Source organism: Eleutherodactylus coqui, chromosome 5 (genome assembly GCF_035609145.1).
Source record: "Eleutherodactylus coqui strain aEleCoq1 chromosome 5, aEleCoq1.hap1, whole genome shotgun sequence".
Taxonomy (NCBI): domain Eukaryota; kingdom Metazoa; phylum Chordata; class Amphibia; order Anura; family Eleutherodactylidae; genus Eleutherodactylus; species Eleutherodactylus coqui.
The window spans coordinates 111,847,683-111,873,414 of record NC_089841.1 but is presented as its reverse complement, the minus strand read 5'-3'; the positions used below and the strand labels follow the sequence as shown (position 1 = coordinate 111,873,414).

Here is a 25,732-nt window from a genome sequence, read left to right as displayed (position 1 = left end):
TTTGCACTGTTTGTCTTCTGCAGCACCTATATATCACAGTAGAAAATGTGTCGGTGTGTTGGACTGACAGCTAAGTTTCCAAGTTTCCCTCTGCTCTCTCCCCCCCTGGAAGTTCTTGTCAATTTATGACCATAACAAAGTTTCTCTTTGTTGTGGTTATAAAATTAGCTGATAAGAGTGCAGGAGATGAGAAAGTGCTGAAAACCAAGCTGTCAATCCAGCCTCACTGATGATCTCCTATTGAGACTAATGGCCCTTGTACATCCAAAGATAATCTTTCAAACGACTTAAAGATTGAAATATTTAGGGCCCATTTACACGGAACGATGATCGCTCAAAATTAGCTAAAGCGGCAGTTTGAGTGAAAGTTTTGAGCGATCACTTTACATAACATCTTAAGTAGCTAATTAGCTACTTAAGAGTTTATTGGCATGTAAATGAAGGCGGAGTGGAATACCACTGATAGCTCAGAGAACAGCAGGAGCGCTGACAGCTGAGAACTCAGCGTGCAGCACTGATAAGAGTCATCACTGACTTTTAGCTTGCTGAAAGTCAGCAATGAACGAATAGTGCACAATAGCCATGCGTTTAGACGCAGTGATTATCGCTCAAAAGATGGCTTTTGAGCGATAATCGGTGTCTAAATGGGCCTTTAACACTATTTGCATAGAGTCTTAATAGTAATTAACACTATTATCTTCATTTGCAGTTTGCAAAGCTCAGCACAGCTGCATTGTTCTCCTCGCAGCTATTGTAAACATCCTGCAGTCTTTTGAAAGATGAGCGAAATACATTCAAATGGAATGTATTTGCTCAGTTTTTCAGCGGCTGAACAATGGGTTTTAAGCGAACCAAAATTAATAGTTCAAACAAAAAGTGCATTATGCCCGTGTTTACATGTAACGATTATCGCTTTTTGACTGCTTGGACACATTTTGAGCAATAATCATTCCGTGTAAAAGGGCCTTTAGGCTGCAGTGTCTATACACAGCGATATGCAGAAACTGCTAAAGACAAATGGTGCAAACTTATTAAACTCTACTGCAAAATTCATTGCCAGCCCAAAACACAAGCATTTAAGAGAAAAGAAACAATTTGTCCACCAAAGGCGGTCATAGCCTTTAATCCAACTTGACCAACAGTTTTCACCCTTCATATTACATTTAGGGCAGGCTCACAAGAGTGAATGGTAAAATGCTGCATCTAAAAATGCACTTTCGTTGACTCCATTCACCGCGTGTTATGTGCGTGTAATACGCTATAAAAATTACGCTCCCTGCCCTTAGACAAAACTAAGAACCCGGAACAATGAATGTAAGAATATATGAGACTTGTTTTACCTTTTTATTGACACAATTTACCAACAAACACAATATTCACCTTTTATTTGTAAATTAATACATCTTTTACATGGAAATATAAACATTATGTATTACTACAAAATTTAACAAAAAAAAAAAGTAAAAAACATATGTACCACGGTAATGAGGCGAACAACAACTAGCCTTCACATAAGAATATTTGTGTTTTAATGAAGAACGTGACTTACGTTTTGATACAGCTATAAAGTATGTGCAAAATAAGCAATGATATTATTGAACACAAAGACAGTATGCAAATGTATTCTCTTTCTTCTAGCAGAACGGTTTCCCCTGTCAACAACTGTATTCAATGAAAGGCATCTTCTTATCTGCAGGAAAGAGAGAACAATAAAGAAAAAGTAAGAAAGTTAGTCAAGAATCTCCTGCACACCAGAGCTAGGATCACTTTCTATTTCAGCATTGTTGCCTTTACAAAAAAAAAGGGTTGGCCATCACTACTGTCACTGGTTACATCACATCTAAGAAGTCAGAACTTCCTTTGTCTTGATCTTTGATCTCAAACTGACAGTGACAGTAAATTATGCATTTGGAGGGGGGGGGCTCATCAAAAGAATGGCTGAATAATTGAAGTGCACCTCCTGTTGCACATAAAATTTACAAGCAGGCTGATCCTACTGCCGGGAATCAGCCATATACTTCATTATGGTTCAACTAAAACAGAGCTTCATTCTAGTCGCTCTACTGTAGGCCTTGTACAATATCACAGTGTCCTCTCTGTCTCGTATTAGTTCACATATTCACTAGAAGCTCTCTTAAAAGGGGTTTTCCAGGCAAACACTTTTGATGATCTGTTCTCAGAATAGGTCATCAATAGTTGATTGCCGGGGATCCACCACGCTTGATCCAAAACGATCAGCTGATCATCCAGCCCGCTCGCATGAAATCAATGGGAATGAAGAGGTCTATTCTCCTCCCGTCTCCAATGAGGTCGGAGCAAAATGCCTCCAAAGCGGGTTCAACCCCACTGATTTCAATGGGAGTGAAGCCGCCTTTAAGATCTCCTGCTGGACAGATGACGTCTGGTGCCACTGTACTGACAATCAACTGTTTGTCGGGATCCAGAGTGGTGGATTGCTGGCGAGCAACTATCCAGTTTCCCCCCAAATAAGACAGGGTCTTATATTAATTTTTGCTCCAAAAGCTTTTACTTTTTTACATGTATTGTTGCCTGGACACTATTTAAATAGATTTTTTTAATTAACTGTAACATGTGTATTTTTGGAGTAGGGCTTATATATCAAGCATCCTCAAAAATCTTGAAAAATCATGCTGCATCCTCAAAATCATGCTAGGGCTTATTTTCAGAGTTGGTCTTGGTTTCAGGGAAACTGGGTATTATGACTAGAGATGAGCGAACGTACTCGGATAGGCACTACTCGTCCGAGTAATGTGCCTTATTCGAGTACCTCCCCGCTCGTGCAGCAAGGTTTGGGAGCTGCCGCTGCTGACAGGTGAGTCGCAGCGGGGAGCGGGGCAGAGCGGGCGGGAGAGAAGGAGAGAAAGATCTCCCCTCCGTTCCTCCCCGCTCTCCCCTGCAGCTCCCCGCTCCGTGCCGGCACCCGAACCTTTCAGCACGAGCGGGGAGGTACTCGGATAAGGCATATTACTCGGACGAGTAGTGCCTATCCGAGTACGTTCGCTCATCTCTAATTATGACCTATTCTGACAACATCATTAGTATTTGCTCAGTAAACCCCTTTAATGTTAAGTTTCCCATACACTTTTAAAAGCTCTTGGTCAAACGACATCTATTTCTTCCAACTTCTCCATACACATGCGTACCAGGCTTGGTTTAGCGTGCATGTGTCTTGCTTCGATGGCGGTTTATCTACCGGGAGAGCAAAAGGATTGTGGGTTGAAATTCAACATGCTAATCCTTCTTTCCCATGACATCACCAGTTGGGAGGCACCCACAGAAATCAGATGGTTGGCTTGTGCCACCAAAAATTTTGGGCTTCTACAATCAGCTGGTGTTGTCAAATAGTCCTCAGAGTAAAAACAAAAACAGTATGTAGCAGACAGCTGGAGGAAAAATAGATGCATCTGAAGAATAAGGCCACTTTCATACATGTGTTCAGAAAACGCCGCTTGAAATTGTGGCATTTTTACTGCAATTTTGGGACGGTGTTTGACAGTGCATTTTAACCCAACCTATCATTGTGATGGGTGATGAGGTGCGTTAAAATGCGCTAAAACACGCAGAAATAGAACAGACGCTGCTTGAAAATCGCAGCATTAGAAACTCCGCGTTCGAGCACATCTGCGAGGCTTCATTGAAACCAATAGCAGTGTTGTACTGTGGTTAGTGCAGCGGTCTGTATGCCGTGCTAATCGTGGTAAAAAGTGACATGTATGAGAGTGGCCTAATGCACAGAACATTAAAGCAGATTTCAGTAGTAGTTGTTTTAAAAAAGCGACCATCTGGTCCTTTGACAAAAACTTTGAACACATACCACAGAAGAGCGTTATATCACTGTTGGTCCATCCTCTGCATCACTGGTTCCCGGGCTCCATTTTCAGTTTTCAAAGATGGTTGATGTAATTTTGTAACTACCTAACGAACACCATGTATCAGTAGTATAAGACGCTTCACACTGCTCTCCAATTGGCCAGCACTGGTTATGTGGCAGTGCTGGCCAATCAGAAAGTATGTGTAGTCTTGACACACTACCAATGAATAGTTTACATTTAGATAACTGCAGCAGACATCTTGAAAAAACGAAAACCGGGTCCGGAAAGTGGCAGATCGGAGGGACAATGGTACAAAAAACAGACAGCAGGTAATATAACTTGCCCCTCCAGTTCCTGGAAAGAATTTTGTCCCAGGACTAGAGGGTCACTTTAACAATTATCTCTATAGTTTAATTTACTTGTCCAGATTACCCTTTCCAATGCACTGTCTGACGTCTAAAGACATTCCGATTGAAGGCTGTACAGCTCTGATGTCGGAAGACGTCCGGCAGGGTTTTCTTACTGTAGATTACTGGCCGCTCTGTTGTCGGGGGCCTCTCCAGCATGTCACATACTGCAGTACTGGCTTTAGCCAGCAGATGGCGCCATTAATTAATGGCAGAAAGAGAAAGCCCCCTAGGAAACCCTGAATCCAAAATTGGATTGCAAAGTTTTAACAATATTGGGGTTTTTTTGGCTCTGTGCCATTTAGAGCACACAGCACAGAAACAAGCATCCGGAGAGTAAAAAACACCGCTCCCAGGACTCCCCATTCCCTGACCTTTGAGCCCCATAATCTATTGTGGAACTCAAAGATCATGACAAGTCTCCTTTAAGGCTCCGTTTACATCTGCATCATGACTCCCACTTACAATGGAAGTGATAGAGCAGTGTTTGATTGACTTACAAAAGGAGTTTGATAGGTTAAGCAGATAGATGGGTATCGAGAAAAAGTCAAATTGGGAATGGAGAGGCGATCAGATTCTTTTGATCCAGTAAAAGTTAAATAATCCTTAGGTCGTATACACAGGGTATACTGTGTATTCTCTTTTATTGAGTAGAAGCCAGCCGTAAAACACATTTCAGCATAAGGCCCCTTCATCAGTTAACACTGGGGTTAATATAGGAAAAATAATAGTTTTTAAGCATCTGTATCTATTGCGTTTAGTAGGTAAATCTGTACGTGGTCCAGGCCGGGCAGAGAAGCAAGTTGTTTTGATGAGAAGAATGGTGTAGCATGTATGATGGAATTTGTGATGAAATCTCCAAAAGCAATTAGGAATACAGCCTAAAGGAGTTTCAGTAAAGGGGATGGATTGCATGCTTCAAGCATATGGTAAACTTATCGCAATAATTGATATCTGGCAGTTATATAAATGTATATTTAAAGTGCTCCACATAAGATAGTTAAAAAGGATTGTCCAGCTTTTACCTACTGATGGGTCCATCCTCAAGAAAGGTCACAAATAATCGACTGGCCATAGTCATCCACTTTAACCCCTTTAGTGGCACGTCCGGAAAATCTCCTAAAAATCAGTGTTGAAATGTGCTGAAGACTACCTAAACCTGCCACTGAAGGGGTTAATAGAACTTACTGCGTTTTGCAGGTAAGCGGCCACTGCGGAGACAACAGAGCTGTCTGCTTCTGGCATAAATCAGATCTGTGCGGGAGCACATCCTCCGGGGGAGGGTTCCAGGAGGCTGACCCCCACCAATCTACTATTGATGGCCTATCCTGAGGATAAGCATCAGCAGTTAGAACCTGGGTATCTTTTGGCAACCCCATTCCAAATTCCACATTAGATATGTTTAGCTCCTAGAACTGGTTAACAGCACCACCACTCATTTAGAATGATCGTTGGTACAGAAAAGTTTTCGTGCTTCATCTGCATCACTTAAAAAAAAACGAAAAAAAAAAAAAAAAAAACCAAAAACATAAAAACTTCCTTGAGTAATTTATTTCCATGTACTTTGCAATCGCTATTAAAAGAGTTTAAAAAAGAAAAAAAGGACTATGACAAGCCCTGTGAATATTAGCAGTACCCCAGTGAGTGATGCTAATAACAAGATCAATAACAAACCAAACTTCAAAAAAATAAAGAGTTCTTTCTAAGAGGTTTTAGCGCTCTCCTCAGCATATAAAATGTATAGCTAGAATTCTAATGTTCTGTTTCTACACCCTATAAACACAGAACTGCCATTCGTATCAGGTAGTTGTCACCATTTATCATGCGGATGAATGTTTACACACCTGTGCACACCGTTCTTGATAGATGAAGATGAAGCATATTCTTCTGTTTTACATGCATTTTAAGGCCATTTAAGAGCACTATATTGTAAATTACTCCAGAACACAAATCAACAGGAAGCAATATTTTACTCTGCACTAAACAACTGTATTACAAGATTTACATTATCTGCATAAACCATCTGTTAGGCCGCATAATATACAACATGCCCTATGGCACTATGAAAAAAACAGGCCCCATTAGAACTAGAAAGCTGCCTTCTTTTCACAAAGCTTTACAGATTAGAGGTCTGAAAAACAAACAGTAGCTCAGTAAACGGTGGAACGCGATTGCTAATCTTCACTAAAACTTTTATCGCTATAGAAGGCAGTTGGTTTAGTAGAAAACTAGACGGGTCTTTTATTCACCGTTATTTACATTACAAAAGAAAAATGCATTAACCCTTTCCAATCCACTGTCTGACGTCTTCCTACATTCTGATTGAAGCTTGTACAGCTCAAATGTCAGAAGACGTCCGACAGGGTATTCTTACCATCTGTTGCCAGCCACTTCGCTGTCAGAGCCTCTCTGGCGCGCACACACTGGCTTTAGCCAGCAGATGGCACCGTTGTATAGGAGCAAAAAGAGAGAGCCTTTTAGGAAATCCTGAATCCAAAATTGGATTGGAAAGGGTTAATCTAATATTTATTGATTTGTTGGGTGAGAACATCGGCTGATGTGGAGTGAGGCTGCGGAAATGGAACAGAGCTGTAATGGGAGAAATTCAGTGGGCAGGACAGGGTGTGGATCCACATGGGATGGCAGGGAGTCAAGGCTTCCACACACCTTCAATAAAACTGTTGGGCAAAGAAACGTTCATCTGACAGATGTTTCTACCAGCTCTCCCATACATAGGAACGTTCAGCTTGGCCTAAAATCCAGGTGTTTAGGGAGGTAAGCTGCAGTCAGGCACCCTTAGTTCCAGCTTTTCTCCCAGATTGGGTACTGAAATTTAACATAGCCAATCCTTCTTTCCCCCAACTTTCAGGAGGAAGTTGAGCAGCCCCCATACACATTTGATAATGACAGGACAGGACGAATCTCTAAAAAACATTTCTGGGCAGGGCATGGCCTTAAATAAAAAAAACAAAAAACAAAAAAAAAAAAAAACTAAACAAAACACCATTCCCTGGTTAGAAGTCCTCCCAAGTCCACTGCAGGAGCCACAGTCCTCACCACTCCGGTCCCAGAAGAACGTGCAGTGGTCAGATTCCTTGCACACAAGACTGTTGGGCCATTCACAGGCTTCTGCAGTGATACTTCCGTAAGCTGCACACGACTTATGAAGCCAGTGATTAGCTGAACAGTCACATGTACAACTAAAGGGGTTATCATTTTGCTGCAAAACTCGTCATGCAGCTACATCTCCGGCAGATGTGCAAATGATTAGAGTTGTTGTGTGATTAGATGAACGCTCTTGTCACCTGAGGCTCTAAAAGTGGTTCCAACCCGTGGCCTATAAAAAATATTAAAAACTCAGGAAGCTGCTTGTGTGTAGTGGACCTCTTTTTCTAATTGTGTAGAGCTTGTTGACCACTAGACGTAACAGAATACGAAAAGCTGGATGGTCGTATTGACAAACTGTCCGTCACCCGGGCCGTTCTGACTAGACTGTTAGGAGGTTGGGACCAGTGGATGCTTGAAGGCACTCACAGAATGCAACCGAGGTCAGCTTGCCCTTAACAGACCACCAGTCGAGAGGATCATCTCATTGTCTGACAAGCACAAGCAGCTCCAACTGTTTCATTCTCTGCCATCCAGAGGCAGGTGGCACCATTTTTTACTTGGTCTTGTGTATACCGTAACCATTTCCAAGCGCTTGGCTGAAGGACCTTTGGTCTCATTGGACCCATTATATGTACTGCATTTGACACCCACCAGCCATCACCTCCATTTGCAGTGGTGTTGGGAGAAACAAAACGGGACTGCTATGCAGTGGAACCGGGTTGTCTTCAGCGACAAATCCAGGTTTAGTTTGGGCACTGACAACAGCCATGTTAGTGTCTAGAGACCTAGGGGTGAACGCCTCAATCCTGTGGAGTGGATTATTGCCCCCACTGCTAGTGTGAAGGTCTGGGGTGCCATCACATATGATAATTGGTCACCCCTAGTAGTGGTACGAGGTATAATAACAGCTGAGTGATATGTTCAGGTCCTCTTGCAGCCACACGTATTGACTCTCATGGCAGGGCTTTCAAGAGGCAATTTCCAGCTCGGCCAAACACAGCAAGGGTGTCACAGGAATGCCTTCACAACATTACCACATTTTCGTGGCCTACCCACTTGCCATATCTATCGCCAATAGAACATGTATGGGACCATCTGTGACATCAACTTACGTACTTGCATGATCTGGAGGCTCAGTTACAGTAAATGTGGAGTGATATGCTGCAGGATTCCATATGGAAACTGTATGCCTTCATGCCCGCCCATATCATATCTTGTATCCAAGATAGAGGCAACCCAACAGGGCACTAGAGATTCCATGTCCATCCACATCACATCTAGTATCCAAGCTACAGATGGTACAACTGGGTACTAGAGCCCCCCTATTAAGTATTCCGTTTTTTGCAATTAATTCTCCTTTTGCTCTGATATTGTAATCAGTTACTTATATCAATGTTACATTCGCACATGTAAAATTCATACGATTCTCACAACTCCTTGCAGGTGATGGATTTTTTTGGCAATGAGTATATCCCAAAGGTAACGAACATAGAGAGAATTAACAGTATTGTATCTGTGGATTACCATTATTCTGTGCGTACAATACAGTAAACCCAACTACAAATGCTTACCTTCGAGGCTGATTGGCATCAAACAAAGTGTCATCATCTTCTTCCTCTTGTTCTAATGGCGTTAGTTCCATATTTCCTATATTTGTATCCAATACTCCATATTTTCTAGTTTTCTTATTTTTTCTTCTTGTTCTGTTGATTAGAGTAAAATATAGGATGAATGCAACAAGAGGTGAAATTCAGAAGACCTAAACGGACACAAAATAATTTTCATTATGCATACCATTTGATAAACTGTGTATTGTGTAGCAATAATAAAAAGACAATGTACCCTTACTTTTCATTGGAAAGTTGAAAAAAAAAATTCTCAAAAGTCAGAATAATCAACGAGAACAAAAAAAATTGTCTAAGAAAAAAATTCCAACTTGCATACATACACACACACATTAATAAATATAATTATATATATATATATATATATATATATATATATATATATATATATATATAAAAAAATTTAATTTTTATTTATTTATTTTTTTAAACCAGATACTGAAACATTTGCCATTTTTCTAATCTATTATTTTCCGATTGTAGATTCATTTTTTATTTTACTGTCTCTACATGACTGCATGGCAGTTGTGTTGTAATCACGCCCCTTTCTTTGTAATAGTCGGCTGGTCTTGTGAAGGCATCTTCTCTGCAATCTCCTTGTTATGTGCCAATTTAATTCAAAACTGTAAAAAGTTTCCATTAAAAACCAACCTTTGATGATTGTTTTCCGCATACTAACAAAACTAAATTATCTGCAGAATGATTGCTAATAAAGAGCTTTCTAAGAGTTTAAAAAATAAAAAAGTGGCTACGGGTAGAGAATGCGACAAAATAAACTGCACCGTACTCCTGCCTATGCAGAGCAGCCACTCTGGTCATGTGCTGTTCACTAGTGTTCACTGTTCAAGCAACATGTGACCACCCCAGGAACTTCTGGGACCAGAGCGGCTGATCTGAACTGGTGGGACAGCTAACTGTTAAGTAGTGCACAGTTTGTTATTTTACCCACTTTTTTCAAGTTCTCAGTACTTTATTAAATAAAAGGCGAAGTTTTCCACACCTTTGGTCACTTCCTATTTGCTTTAACCTGGAGTGTTGCACCTTCTCCACTGCCAGTTTTTTTGTTCTATTCTCTTACTCTATCACGCCCACCCAGGTGGTGCGTCATCTGGTCAAGCAGCACCCCCACTATTGAAGTTACCACTTCATTCTCTACCACTTTTACAGTATCATTTTTTTCACAACACACACAACTGTACGGGTTTTGCTCCAGCCCTCTTTTTCCTCCTCGTCCACACCATTTATATTGACACTTTCCCTACGGTTGGTTGTTGGATGTTCTCAGGATCTTGCAGTTCAAGTCCTTACCTAGTGGCTTTGCATTTGGAAGACTTTGCCTACATAGGCTTGAATTGAATGCTGCTGTCCCTTCCTTTTGATACTCTGTATGGATGAAAGGTTGAAATAGGATGACCTAGGATCTGGAGTCACTAATGGTGGCGTGTTGTGTTCATATACTGGGTCAAAAACAAGGTGCCAAAATTTAGTCCTTGGGTCAATTATTGAAAAGTACTTAATTTGAATTCCCAAACTTTCCTGTTATTCTTGAAATGACTTTTCAGAATTAAGATTTTCAGGAAAATCACTGCCGATGTTCATCTAGGGGTTGTATGTGACCACTAGGGGCACCCTGCTGTTCTCTTCCTCCTTGTGACTGTGGAGCTACTGATCTACATCCAGTACATGGTATTCCTGCAGTAGGAATGAATTCCTCATAGATGTCAGATGGTTTCTCTCTTATTGTATGAACAGATCTGGATGCATTTAAGACTGTAGATGACTTCTTTATGTGTCATGGATGAAAGCTGTTCCATGATAGATATACGGGACGGCCTGTAGATTTATAGTAAACTGATGTTTTCTTTTTGACGTATATGGTCGCGTCCAGAAAATGTATCCGTGCTTGTAAGTGGTTGAAAGCGAGCCCAATAGTTGGATGGAACTTGTTGAAGGTCAGCAAGCTCATCTTCAGAGCCTGTCTAGATAATTAGCAAATCAATGTATCAGAAGTATGCAGGATGTTTAATCATACTGGTAGTCAAAAACTCTTCCTCTAGTTTGGCCATGAAAAGGTTGACATACTGTGGTGACATTCTGCTACCCATATACTGCAGGTATCTCTTTCCAAAATGAAAAGTTAACTGTGATGAAGGCAATGCCCACACGAGCAGTGTTGACCAAACCAAAAGAAGCCTGCAGTGTCTGACCACTGATGCACAGCGTGTAATGACTAGTGCTAGAAGCGCCCCAATCATCTTGGGTCACCAGAGAGGGGCCCCAGGAACAAGCATATCAGTTACACAATAGGGAGAAAAATGGGAACCAAGTAATACAACTCCTCATTTCCCTCTAATTCCTGGACAAACGTGGTCCCAGGACTGGAGGGTTGCTTTAAATCTTTCCTGTCAGAGAATCATAGATGAAATGCCAGGGAATAAGTCTATTGGAAATACAGGAAAACAAAACCTATTCAGAAAAAATGTGTTAATGATCATTTTCTCACTTCTAGACTATGCGGATTCTATTGAAGCAAAGGTCCGCAAGTGTAGTGTAGAAAATAGTTCAATTTCTCACCATGTTGGGTTTTTCTCAGCTATGGAGACAGAAATATCCATGAATAAAACACTAGAACATACACTTTCTAAGGGCTCATGTCCACGGGGAAAATATGATTTAGGATCCGCAGCGGATTACCTGCACGCGGATCCGCACCCCATAGGGATGCATTGACCACCCGCGGGTACATAAATACCCGCGGATCGTCAATAAAAGGGATTTAAAAAAAAAATGGAGCATGAAAAAATCTGGACCATGCTCCATTTTCGTGTGGGTCTCCCGCGGGGACGGCTCCCGCGGGCTTCTATTGAAGCCTATGGAAGCCGTCCGGATCCGCGGGAGACCTAAAATAGGAATTAAAAGCATTTACTCACCCGCAGCGGGCCGGGAAGCTCTTCTCTTCCTCACGGCCGCATCTCCCTTGCTTCGGCTCGGCGGATGTGCCCGGCGCATGCGCGCGGCACGTCGACGACGTGCCGGCGACGTGCCGCCGGCGTCAGGAATTCATCCGCCGGCTGAAAAAGAAGATCCGGCCGTGAGGAAGAGCAGAGCTTCGCCGCCCGCTACGGATAGGTAAATTCTTATTTATTCGTATTTTCAGCGCTCATGTCCGCGGGGCAGGAGGGACCCGCTGCAGATTCTACATGTAGAATCTGCAGCGGATCTGATTTTCCCCGTGGACATGAGGCCTAAATGAATAGATGAAGACATTTGTAAAAATGTCAAAAAATAAAAATAAATAAAACAATCAAGGACCCAGAAGGAGTTGTTGTTTTGCTGCCAAATTCAGCGTGTAGTTATATCTGAGGTAGATATATAGATGATCAGAGTTGTGGCATGATTAGATGAGTGGTCTTGTCACCTAAAGTCCTAAAAAAAGAGGTTCCACCCGTGACCTATAAAAGGCTCTCAGAGGCTACTTCTGTGTAATGGACATCTTTTTCCACTTGTAGAGCTGGTTGACCACTAGACGCCTCTACAACGTAAATCAAAGCGATTTCACCAAGTTAACAGAATTTGAGAGGGGGCGCATTCTTGGAATGCGAAAAGATGGATGGTTATATCGATAAATCGCCCGCCACCAGGGCTGTTCTGACCAGACGGTTAGGATGTGTTAGTAGAAATAGGAAAGTCCCGCAGCACACCTAACACATGCACTAAAGGGGTTGTCTCGCGAAAGCAAGTGGGGTTAAGCACTTCTGTATGGCCATATTAATGCACTTTGTAATATACATCGTGCATTAATTATGAGCCATACAGAAGTTATTCACTTACCTGCTCCGTTGCTGGCGTCCCCGTCTCCATGGCTCCGTCTAACTTCAGCGTCTAATCGCCCGATTAGACGCGCTTGCGCAGAAGGGTCTTCTGCCTTCGGCTCGGCAGCAGCGGCGTTCTGGCTCCGCCCCCTTCTACGCGGCATCGCGTAGCTCCGCCCCGTCACGTGTGCCGATTCCAGCCAACCAGGAGGCTGGAATCGGCACACGCGAGGGGCGGAGCTACGCGATGCCGCGTAGAAGGGGGCGGAGCCAGAACGTTGCTGCTGCCGGACAGACCCGAAGGCAGAAGACCCTTCTGCGCAAGAGCGTCTAATCGGGCGATTAGACGCTGAAGTTAGAGGGAGCCATGGCAACGGGGACGCTAGCAACGGAGCAGGTAAGTGAATAACTTCTGTATGGCTCATATTTAATGCACGATGTATATTACAAAGTGCATTAATATGGCCATACAGAAGTGTATAACCCAACTTGCTGCCGCGAGACAACCCCTTTAAGTGCAGAGGTTTCAATCTGTGTATGCCAAGCCACCTGTGGGGTCATGAACCCAACCCCAAATAAATGCAATGGTGTCCAAGGAGGCGGCAGCATCAACGGTGTAGAAATTGTAGAAAAGGGTTTTATTGCTCTATAAAATGGCGACGTTTCGACTTAATCTAAGTCTTTTTCAAGCCTTAGGTTAGGATGTGTTGGGGCCAGCGAATATGTGAGGGCACGCACACATGACAATCAGGCTCAGGACACCCTCAACAGACCACCAGTAAAGACGATTGACTGTTCGTCTGACAAGCACCTCCAATGGTTCCATCATCTGACATTCAGAGACAGTTGGCACCACCGTTACAGGCTCCTGTGTCTGTCTGAACCACATCTGCTCTCTCAGCACCCATGACGTGTACTGCATTTGACACCCGCCCAGTCGTCTCTTATTTGCAGTGGTGTCGCGAACGAAACTGGACTGTTATGGAGTGAAACCAAGTTGTCTTCAGCAATGAATCCAGATGTACTTTCGGCACTGGAGAACACTCGTATTCATGTCTGTAGACCTAGGCATAAGTGCCTCAATCATGCCTTAAGGCCCCTTTACAAGCGACTCTTGAAATTTGTTCAATCGGCCAAAAGTGACGGCTAATCATTACTTGTAAATACGGGCTGTTGTTCACTTGTTGTTTACCATTGGTTTTAAGCCAGCATATAAATAGTAGTCAGGCCGCTCAAGATGTTCCATTTGAATGGAATTTGTGCAGTCTTGAGTGGCTTGCCGAGTTGAGGAGGGGGTGGGGGAGTATTTGTTTGACTTTCATACACAATGAGACTCATGCCAGGAGTAGACAATGGATTCCTGAGAGAAACCCTCAACCGCCCCACACAGACTGCTATTCATTTCCCTCTCCCTGCTTCCACAGCTTTATATAGCTAATTACCACAGTTTAATGTGTAGTGATAGGAGGGAACTACCGTGTTTCCTCGAAAATAAGACAGTGTCTTATATTAATTTTTGTTCAAAAAGGGTTAACTTTTTTACATGTATAGCTGCCTGGACACTATTTAAATTGACTTTTTAAATTAACTGTTAGCAGGGCTTAATTTTGGAGTAGGGCTTATATTTCAAGCATCCGCAAAAGCCTGAAAAATCATTTTGCATCCTCAAAAATTCTGGAAAATCATGCTATGTCTTATTTTCAGGGAAACAGGGTAGTTATAATGAAAACAAAGGTTTGGTACAGTGTTAGCCAGTTAGAGCAAAATGTGACAAGATAGGATATGCAACCTTCACTTCCCCATGCACCGGATAGCACACAGGTGAGGTGTCCATGTGCTGTGTGGTACGAGTTGCACCCAAGAATCTCAGGCCCAACTCATGTTTGGCCATCGGAATGCAGTCTTAAACTTGGTACAATCCCTTTGGTGCAGATCTGTCATCAGACTATGTCATCCTATACAAGTGCATCATGCTATGAGGACAGGCCCATATATAATTTTTCAACTTCGAAAGTAACTTGGCAGCTGGTTTATTCTACCCAGGAGCCAAATAAAGGAAATACTTCAATGAGTTGTGTAATGGTATATTTTTTTTTTGCAGTTCAGAAAAAATCCACTTAATGCGTGTTTTAAAAACATTCAGGTATGTTTAAAATGGCTTATATTTGGATACTTTTTTTTCTACGTGAAATATACATGAGAATCCTAATCTCAACAGCCCCTAATTTTGGTAACCAGACAATATTTCTTTAACAGAAACATGGCAATGATAATAATGGTATGCTGCGTCTGATGTGCGCTCCTGAATACAAGGACCAGGAGGTCATTCCAAATTATTCATTGGATTTCAGGGAGCATAATGCATATGCTGGAAAGCAATTCTACAGTAATAAAGTGTGGCAGATTGTCTATTGTAATGTACAGATTATGCATAATTATGACACTTTAGCTGCTTAATGTCACACAGAAATGCTCCAATCTCACCGTTTTACTGCATTAATTGACATTTTACAAAGCAGCAAGCAAAGTTTACTTGTGGGTTTGGAACGTTAAGATTCTGCCGGTAGACAAATCAGCCCCCACACTGCCAAGATGGGAAGGCTGTGATCCACATCTGAAATACTAATACAGGTGCACCAGTGTTTGAACGCAAGCTACTTGTCATTAGCACTATTTTGGCTTTAATTCCAGGATATATTTCTCTAGGAGACAGAATAGAATCCACGAACTTGCAATGTGATAAGTCAAGGCAGTGAAACGGCGGCTATATAACTTTATGCTCCTATAAAACATTTATTGTAAAAACCTGTCTCCTCCATAATAGTGGGTATATATCACTTCTGTCTACGTCACGTTTTACCACATGAATTCCTCCTAGCCGAGCGCACATATGGGTGAGAATACGACGTGCAGCAATATTTTTTACATGGACCATTAGTCTCATAGGGGCCATGTTTTGTCCGGAAAATACATGGACAGGTCACAGATGAAGAAAAAAATAAAAATTACAGCCACCTGAATAAGGGAGGACGTGTAACTTCAACTTCAAATGCTAATATATTAAGCAAATTCATGGACAGAAGTAACCTACTAAACAAGACCCGATTATAGGGAGGGCAAAGGTAGTAACTGCCAGCACCTCACGGTATCAATTCTCCATCTCCCAGTAGCCAAATATAGAATACATAATATTAAAAGTTTATTTTTTTAATTCTAAGATATTTCCAAAAATATAAAAAAGTTTTATTAGCCAGCAGAAGGGCCGATTAAGTAGCTTTAAGCAAGGGTGTTACTAATGGTCACAACTAATTCATTCAGAATTGCATTGCCACATCTACTTGCACTGCTGACTAGAGAAAAAAAAAATCCAGTTACTGAGTGTTCATATTTATTACCATGGCCAGATAGGAATATAAGGCTGCCAGGGAGGAACAGAAAAAAAAAGGATCATGAAACATGATAAAATACTGGTTGGATCAACTGACTACATTTTGATCTACACTCAGTCTTTCTACCCAGAATTCAGTATGAGTAGCTAAAAACTATTCAAAGAGAACCCTAAATGGAACCATTACTTTAATTAGGCAACAGGAGACCAAAAGGTGCAAACTTTGGTTGTTTGATTTTGTGGTCATTTACTGAGAACACAAGACTGTAGTCAATTAAGCCATTTGTGTCTAAAAATTACAGAAATTAATGGAAACCAGAGCAAACGGAACCCAAAGCTTGCACCTTTGGTCTCAGGTTACCCAATTAACGTTAATGGTTCCATTCATGGCTCCATTTGAATTCCTTTTTCGGCTACTCAAAGAAAACCCCATTAAAGTAAGGGCTTAGAGTAGACAAAAACACTACATAAACCTCCCCCTATACTATTATTGATGACCTATCCACAGGACATATCATTCATAGCGGGGATCTCAATGTAAATTCATTCACAAGTCGTTCAAATACGAACAATTGGGACTTGACACCAGATAACTTTTGATCAACCAGTGTTTTGTTTTTTTTAAACACGGGACGAATGTTGGGCAAACGAGGACTGACACTCTTCCCTGTGTTTCCTCGCTCCCGTGCTCCTGCACTGCCCTGCCCCCCCTGCTGGCCGCTCTGTGAGACAGCTCTGCTAACTCTTGTGCAGGAGCACGGGAGCGAGGAAAACACAGGGACGAGTTTGCCGAACATTCGTCCCGTGTAAATGGACCTTTAGGGTGCTATTACACTAGACAATCAGATGCAGATGATGAGCGCCAATGAATGAGACTGGTGCTCATCTACTTGGCCTTTACATAGGCTGATTCAGCACTGGTGCATCTGGACTCCACCGGATGTAAGGGTGGAGACATGGGTTGGGCGCACACAGTTATAGGATATGCTCAGGTGATGGGCACATCGGGTTATTGGCTGGCCAGCTCTCCAGAGACAGAGTTACCACCCATCCCTCTGAGAGTAACCGGCGCTCGATCATTCACAGCCATTTAGTGAATGACATCACTGAATGGCTGTGATTGGTTTATCAAAAGCAAGCTGTGATTGGCTGGCGCTCAATCCAATCCCAACGCTTACTTACACAGCGCTGACGGTGGGGGAATTCAAAGCCAAGCAGGGAGATGACAGCAGAGAGAATTCTCATGCAGCTTGCCGCACCGCAGGGGAGACCATCACGTCGGGGACACAGACGCCGGCTGGAGGTGAGTATTGTGGTTTTTTTTCTACCTAGTATATACTCGAGTATAGCTAGGCTTATACTCGAGTCAATACTTTTTACTAGTTTCTTTTTAGGTAAAACTAATTGACTCGGCTTATACTCAGGTCAGCTAATACTCGAGTATATACGGTATATATTTTTAAAGAATCTTTGGTGACTTTTTTTTTGTATTTTTGATGTTACGATCTACACTTGTGTTTTGCAAATTATGCCATTTTTGTTTTGTTTTTTCCAAAATAGACAGTATATGCAAAGCTGTATTTTTTTTCTCACCTGTTATATCACAACATGATTGTTGGGCCAGGCTGACACAACCATATGGTAATACTCCACATTAAAAAAGCACAGCATTTAACTGGCATAAGCAACTGTATCCCCACGTATTGGCGCATTTTTGCACATGTACATGTTTCTTCTCATGTTTCCTAGCAACATGTGTAAGAAGACAAGAGAGGAGAAAAATCGCTGTACATACACAATGTAACTCCATATCTACTGTGTTCGGAACGCACCCATAGAAAACAATAGAGCTCTACAAGTGTAATGCTTTGTACAATATAACGTGGCTAGTTATTTTTTAAGCGCATAATATACACAATATACGCAAGTGTAAATGGAACAGTGAGAATCAATGTACTTTCACCAACGCCATTCATAACATACTATGCGCATATAATACACAATCTAATAGGTTTGTGTGAGCCCGGCCTTAGTGCAAGTACTGATAATGGCAATGGCTTTAGTTATATTTTGAAATAAATGTTACCGTATTTTTCGCTTTATAGGACACACCCGGGTTTTAGAGAGAGGGAAGTAGGAAAAAAATATTTTGAACCAAAAAGTGGGCTTAAATATTTAATAAAATAACAGAATAATATGTAAACATGAACAGCAGTCAGTCAACAGCCGCATTAAGAACTATTATTACTGTAATTAACAGATGAGCAGAGATTTTTATTTTAGAACAATACACCTCTAGTCATCAGGAAACCCCAAACACTCCTCACTGCTGTCCGAACTTCTCAAGCTCAGTGACTCACTGTCACTGGTGTCAGCATCTTCATAAAGGATTCCATCCTCAGAACCGTCCAAGGCATTACTGATGCCACATTTTTTGAAGGATCCTACAACAATTTCCTCCTTCACAGCCAGCCACGATGTTTTTACCCACTCACAAACCTGAGTGATAGTGGGCCTTTTCATGCGTCCAGTGGGTGTCAGGTCATGATTCCCAGCAGCCATCCACTTGTTCCACTCCTCTCGCATGAAAACTTTAAATGGCTTGTTAATAGAAACATCCAGAGGCTGCAACTGGCTGGTAAGCCCCCCAGGAATTACAGCTAGATGGGCCTTTGCTTCTTTAAATATTTGTGTTTTCACTGATATGTGCCCTAAACCGGTCAAGTACTAGCAGGGCAGGTTTCTTCAGAAGCCCTCCAGGGTGTCTGGACCACACTTTTTCGATCCATATCTTCATTCCACCTTCATCCATCCGTTCTCATGAACATGGACAATAACTCCTCGTGGGATCGCCTCTTTTGGCATGCTTTTTCTTTTGAAGATTAGCATTGGTGGAAGTTGGGTGCCATCTGCACAGCAGGACAACACAACCGTGTAATGCGTTTTCTCATGTCCTGAGGTTTTCACAGTTATGGATTTTGCACCTTTTAAATCAAACAGTCCTGTTTGATGGAACATCAAAAGTTAACGGGACTTCATCCATATTCCCAATCTGGCCTATTTCAAAGCCATTTTTCTTTCTTGCATCAATTACAAATTTATGAAAAGACACAATCTTGGCTTCATATTCTTTAGGCATTTTTTGCGCAATCCTAGTTTTGGTGCGCATAGCAAGGCCACATCTCCCCATGAACCTGTAGCACCACGATGCGGATCCAGTGAAGTCATCAATGCCTTTCTCTGCAGCAAGACGCTTGGCTTCAAAGATGATCATTTTTGTAGAGACTGAAAATCCGTTGTTCCTGTGACGTATTATCCACTCATTCATTTCCACGTCTATCTGTGGCCATTTTGCAGTACGCCCACGAAAAGTGTGCTTACTTTTATCTGCTTTTTGCAGCTCCTCCTCCTGTTTCCTCCATTCATGTATCATTTTTTCTGTTGGAGGCGGCCCAAAATTTCTCTCAGCTGCTCTGTTCCCATGTTCTTTGGCGTATTTCACTACCTCCAGTTTAAAAGGATTTTATATGCTAGTCGCTTCTGCTTTGACATCTTTCTAAAATTGGATGGATGCAGCAGGAGACTAAGGTAGCTTTGTCATGCAATAATGAAAGAACTGTAAGCACTTCCTCATAGGAGGAAGGGGTCAAGCTGATTGGTGGAGGAAGGGGAGCAACAGTTGTTCCTGCACGCGCTCACCACCAATCAGCGGGCAGCAGCGCAAAGGAGAGAGAACTGATTCTGAGTTTCTTTGGCCGAATGTTCGCGTGATTGCGCGTTAAACTCGCGATCGTGCGAACAAGCGGCACGTTCGCTCTATAAGACGCACTGACTTTTCTCCCCCACTTTGGGGGGGAAGAAAAGTGCATCTTATAAAGCGAAAAATACGGTAAATACGTTGCTCCTAATTATGATGCTGAATTCAGTTTCTGAATACTTGACATTCATATCATTTCCAACACAAATCTGTTATTTGCTGCATGCACAGATAATTTTGCAAAAAAAACCAAAAGTTTATATTTCCCTTTCAGTAACACACACTAATAAATATATATATATATATATATATATACACATACACACACATATGACTTTGATATGACTTGAACAACTCTCCTGTCCAATGAGCTTGTAAGTCCTTGTATAGTTTGTTTGTATTGCATTAGAAGACTAGCAAATATACCCGGCCTCGCTTGAGTTAATTTGGTAAGGGTGTTTACGCATTGTTCGCACAGAAAATGTTATGAAATCGTGGATACTTTACAGGAACTGAGGAATAAAATAAGTATAGACATAGAGGAGCGTTAGATTCTACTCAGACTGCATGTACCAATGTCCCTCTGCAGAATGTGCTACCCCTCCCATTCTCACTTTTTACCTTTTAACGCTTAAGGACCAGGCTGTTTTGTACCTTAAGGACCAGACACTTTTTAGGGATTTTACCCATGTGGTGGTTTTACTGCCTAGTTTATTTCCTTTAGCTACTAAAAGATTTTTTGCTGCGTTTTTTTTTCCTGTAACATAAAGGGCAATTTTTTAAAATATCTTTATCACTAACTTTTTTCCTGTTTTTTTATTGGGGATAAAAAGCTAACATTTATAGTTTTTTAAAATTTGTATATTTATGCTAAAATAAAGTATGGTAATGGGTTCCTCTATTTGCTTTGGATGTTTTGATATATAATATGCATGGTTTTGGATTACAGCGACGGTTTTGGTTGGCGTCGGCTTTGGGTCATTTTCTTTCTTATGTATATGTTGTTGTTTTGTTCTGCAGTTTTGTTTTACTGATAGATAGTAAAAACCTAATTACATACATGTCCCCCATGACGTTACATAAGACCTCTGGGAGACAGTCACATTTTATTTTTTCTATTTGACATTTTTCCACCGTGGCCGAGCCATCCATAGGAGCCCCAGTTACAGGGAAAAACATCCCCTGTAATAACATTAGTCACTGGCAGAGCTAATCAGAGTTTTCTGCTACCCTATAGCTCTTTTGCAGCAGGGAATCCCGGCCGTCACATGCCCCCCGGCTACCGTAGTGGAAGAAACACCTCCACTTTCTAGTACACAGCTCATTGAGTGCTGCAAACTCGGGGAAGCAAAAGGCAGAAAGAGTTAAAAACCCCTCCTGCCTTCTCACGGTTATTAGCTGCTACTAACCGTAAGTTACTTGCTGTAATTTTACTATCGGCAGGGCTTTAATTCCAGGACTAGGAGCCTTATATTTACCGCACTTGGTCCTCAATGGGTTAAAAGTAACCCCCTTTTTATTCAAATTCACCCCCAGACTGGAGGTTGCAGCCCCTTTTTAGCTTTAACGGCATCCATGCAGTTCATGGCCTCTTCCTTATGTACTTTACAGCCTTTTAGCATTTACACACAGAGGTGAGGTAGACTCCCATCGGCATCAAAGTGCTAACGACCACTTCTCCGTCCGTGTGTGTGCTGTGTAAGTTACATGCAGAGCCTGACAGCAGCTTTGATGATGTCACCATCATGTACTCAGTTACCGACTCTTAGCTACATCACATAAAAGGTTTATTATTAGAGATGAGCGAGCGTACTCGGATAAGCACTACTCGCTCGAGTAATTGGCTTTATCCGAGTATCGCTGTGCTCGGGTCTAAAGATTCGGGTGCCACTGCGGCTGACAGGTGAGTCGCAGCGGGGAGCAGGGGAGAGCGGGCGGGAGAGAGGGAGAGAAAGATCTCCCCTCCGTTCCTCCCCGCTCTCCCCTGCAGCTCCCCGCTCCGTGCCGGCACCCGAATCTTTAGACCCGAGCACAGCGATACTCGGATAAAGCCAATTACTCGAGCGAGTAGTGCTTATCCGAGTACGCTCGCTCATCTCTATTTATTATCCTTGTGCACTGAATGAGGTATCATGCGCGGACTACATCCCCCACAAACCCCTGCAGCCTCAGTTGCTATGGATACAGCAGTACTCAGTCTGGAAGTATCTCATGTGCTGACAGGACCTGTCATGATGTCATAGTCATGTCAACAGTCACATGGTCTTAGAGCAAATTAGGGGTTATAGGCGGACTACATACCGCAGAAACCCTTGCGGCCTCAGTTGCTATGGATACAGCAGTACTTAGCCTGGCAGTTTGCACCTGGTTCTCAGACTGCTCGACACCTGTGTGGAGACTCCAATAAATGACCCCTCACAAATGTCCACATACACAGCTGGCGGTGCATACTGACCAACAACATTGAAGCACAGTCCTTCACCGCTATCTTCACATCTCCCGAACGTGATATCATGTCATCTCAAGTGCTAATGCCGCCAACACCAGAACTATATCATGTATTGTGGATTTTTGCAGTTTTTCATGCTTAGAATTGAAAATTGAACTTGCGAACCCTTTATTTGTACTATTCAGGTTGTAAAGAATAGTTGTGGCAAATGTCATGTTTGTGCGGTATAGATGTGTTATTAGTTACATTACATAGGGGGTCACTTACTTTTGCACTTAGAATTGAAACTCAAGTTGTGCCCCCTTTACTTTTCCTTTTAGGACCTAAAGAATGGTCGTGCCAAATTTCATGTTTGTACGACACTGGGAAGTTAGAGAATTAGGTTAGGTACATTATACAGGGGCGCCAATACTTTTGCAATTAGCATTGAATAATCAATAATGAATCAAAGCTGTACTGTGCATGATCGCCTGCTAGCCTCCGCGGTTATCCGTAGTACAGTTAAGAGAGGTACGCAGGGTCACCGGCTCACAGCCAGAATCCGCTGTGGGCCTCCTGCATGCGGAATCCAACCCGCTCGTGTGAGCCCAGCCTGAACTTCAACTTTATGACTATTTCAAAAGAAGCAGTGAGGCGACACCACCCCGACCCCAGGGGGCGCCAAGCAGCCACCACCCCGACCCCAGGGGGCACTGAGTTGCACTCACAGTGTAGTTCTGTGTATGCTGAGCCTTGCCGCCCCAGGGTTCCATATGATTAGCCAAAAGCACAGTGTTGGACCCCTCTCTACATTCCCTACACTGTCCATAATGAGATGGCAGCCGCTGTGTATGCACACACTGAGTGGCGGCTTCCCGGGCAGACTGCATGCGGTTGACTACTTTTCAAATATGCCTGCCAAGTGTAGATTTAGAAGTACCCTGTGAAATGCGCCAGGGGGGCGGGGGCTTGGATGTTCGCATGTTGCTAATAAGCTGCATAGCGTGTCGTAGATCTGCAACAAGATCCGCAGCAAATTCCTGCCATGTGCGGGCATCCCAGCGCTCGTTCACACGGGCATCAACTAATTTAATCCATAAAAAAACAGACCAATTGCACTGCGCTCGTATTGGCGTGTTGCGTGCAGCTTAAGGTTTTTTTTTTACGTTCTCGTACGGTCCGTGTACCACCAGGTTTTCATAAGCGCAAAAGGAAAAAAAGAATGCAGGTTACATACGTGTTGGGTGCGTTTTTTCCCCTCCACACACTTATAGACAATTCTGGTCCGTAAAGACAAATCAAAATAGGACGCGCTGCGATTACCTTTTACGCTTATCAGTCCGCATGAAAGACACCCTTTGTGAACCCAATTCAGTCCACACTTGGGCTGGCGGAGCAGAAGGATGAGGTCACCCTAACATGGTGCAGAGAGAATACACAGTGGTGACGTCAGTCCTGCACACACATGTCGTCATCACCTCCACAGGGCTCACCTGATTGTCCTGATGACAAAGAAGATGATGACGGCGGCGCTCACCACGACTAGCACTGCCAGAGCCCGCTGGGTCTGAGGCTTGGGCACGACGGGGGCTGGCACGGTAGAGGACACATCGCCATTGGCAGTGTTTGAACTACTCCCGTTGGCAGGTGCAGGGAGCTGCGGGCCGTTGACACTGGTCGGGGATTCTACGCCAGCTGCTGTTGGGCCCGGAGAGCTGCGGACATCGGGCACACAGCAGAGAGTGAGCAGCACACACAGGGCGCACGTCACCCAGCCGGGCGGCCATACTGTGTTTTCCTCACACATCCTCCTCCTCCCCCCGCTGCCCGGAGGAGAGGACAGTCAGCACTGCCACACAATGCCGCGGGCACAGCTCCACTACTACTTCCTGGTCTCACAGCGCACGCTGCGTGGTTGCTAGGCGACAGGCCGCTGGGCGTGGTGACGTCACACGTCTGCCGCGCGCCCTATGCTGCTGGAGTTGGCTTTTCTTTCACTGTTTGTGGTTGAATACAAGCCATTACTTCTATAACCGGGGAGAGGCCGTGGTGGTCTGTAGGAGTCTCGGGGAGGGCCGTGGGGTTTCTGGGAGTGATTGTGGTGTTCTGTAGGGGGGCCGTGGGGTTCTGTAGGAGTCTCGGGGAGGGGTCATGGTGTTCTGTAGAGGTCCAGAGGAGGGGCCATGGTGTTCTGTAGGGGCCTCGGGGAGGGGCCGGGGTGACCTGTAGGGGCCTCGGGGAGGGGCCGGGGTGACCTGTAGGGGCCTCGGGGAGGGGCCGGGGTGACCTGTAGGGGCCTCGGGGAGGTTCCATGGTGTTCTGTAGGGGTCCCGGGAAGGAGCAGTGGTGTTCGGCAGGGGACCCGGGGAGGGGCCCTGGTGTTCTCTAGGGGTCCCGGGGAGGAGCAGTGGTGTTCTGTAGGGGTCCTGGGGAAGGGCAGTGGGGTTCCATAGGGGTCTCGGGGAGGGGTTGTGGGGTTCCGGGGAGCGATCATGGTGTTCTGTAGGGGTCCCGGGAAGGAGCAGTGGTGTTCTGTGGGGGTCCCTGGGTGGTTCCGTAGGGGTCCTGGGGAGGAGCAGTGATGTGCTGTAGGAGTCCTGACAAGAAAATGCTTTCACTGTAATCAATACGTTGGGGGTATTTAGAAAGACTGGCGTTTCATGCAGCAGTTGTAGGCTGGCCTCACACGGACGTATTTGCATACACAATACACAGTGATTTCAGTGGGTTCGTTCGCACGATTTTGCGTGCACATTTCAGCTGCACCAATAACTGAAAAAGCTCTGTCTTTCTGCGTATTTTCACAACAAAGGTCCCCGTAGAAGTCAATGGAGGTGCGCAAATGTGCGTGCAATATGCAAGGAGATGTGTGAAACACTGTAAAAACATCTATGGAATTAATTAGCCATTGCAATCAGTGCTTTTGTTTGCTGCGCGCAAATGAACATGCCTTGTGAGCAAAAAAAGGACAGTAAAATACGCCAATACGCATGCAGGAAAGCCTCGTTCATTGCATAAAAACCTGTTAAGGTGTGCGCAGTTGTGCTTACACCTGTGTGAAGCTGCCTCTATTAGCGCTACAGTATGGGTACATTCACACGTAGAGGGTTTTCTGCTGCAGAAAATTAGCATTAAGGGCTAAATAAAACTCAGGTTCATTAGTGCAGCTTTTGACATGAATCCATACCTTCAATTGAAAGGGTGAAACCTGTAGGGTCTGACTCAGATCTGCACCAAAATCTGTAGTGCAAATTATGATGCGAACTTAGGTGCAGATCCCTGCCAAATTCCATTCTGTATGAACGCACCCTGAGACCTTATTCACACAACCGTATATATGTAGCTATTTAGCGGCATCAACAAAATCAGGCAAA

The 25,732-nt window shown here is 43.5% G+C and overlaps 1 protein-coding gene across 1 annotated transcript; it reads right to left on the bottom strand.

The window, feature by feature from the left end:
• Window positions 1-1,331: 1,331 nt before the first annotated feature.
• Window positions 1,332-24,269, bottom strand: FAM174A (family with sequence similarity 174 member A). The gene is made up of 3 exons (XM_066603026.1): window positions 23,852-24,269; window positions 8,920-9,051; window positions 1,332-1,690 (listed from the first exon to the last, which is right to left on the bottom strand). Exons 1-3 carry the CDS (start codon window positions 24,163-24,165, stop codon window positions 1,687-1,689), a joined length of 450 nt encoding a protein of 149 aa, XP_066459123.1. The 5' UTR covers window positions 24,166-24,269; the 3' UTR covers window positions 1,332-1,686.
• Between the last annotated feature and the right edge of the window lie 1,463 nt (window positions 24,270-25,732).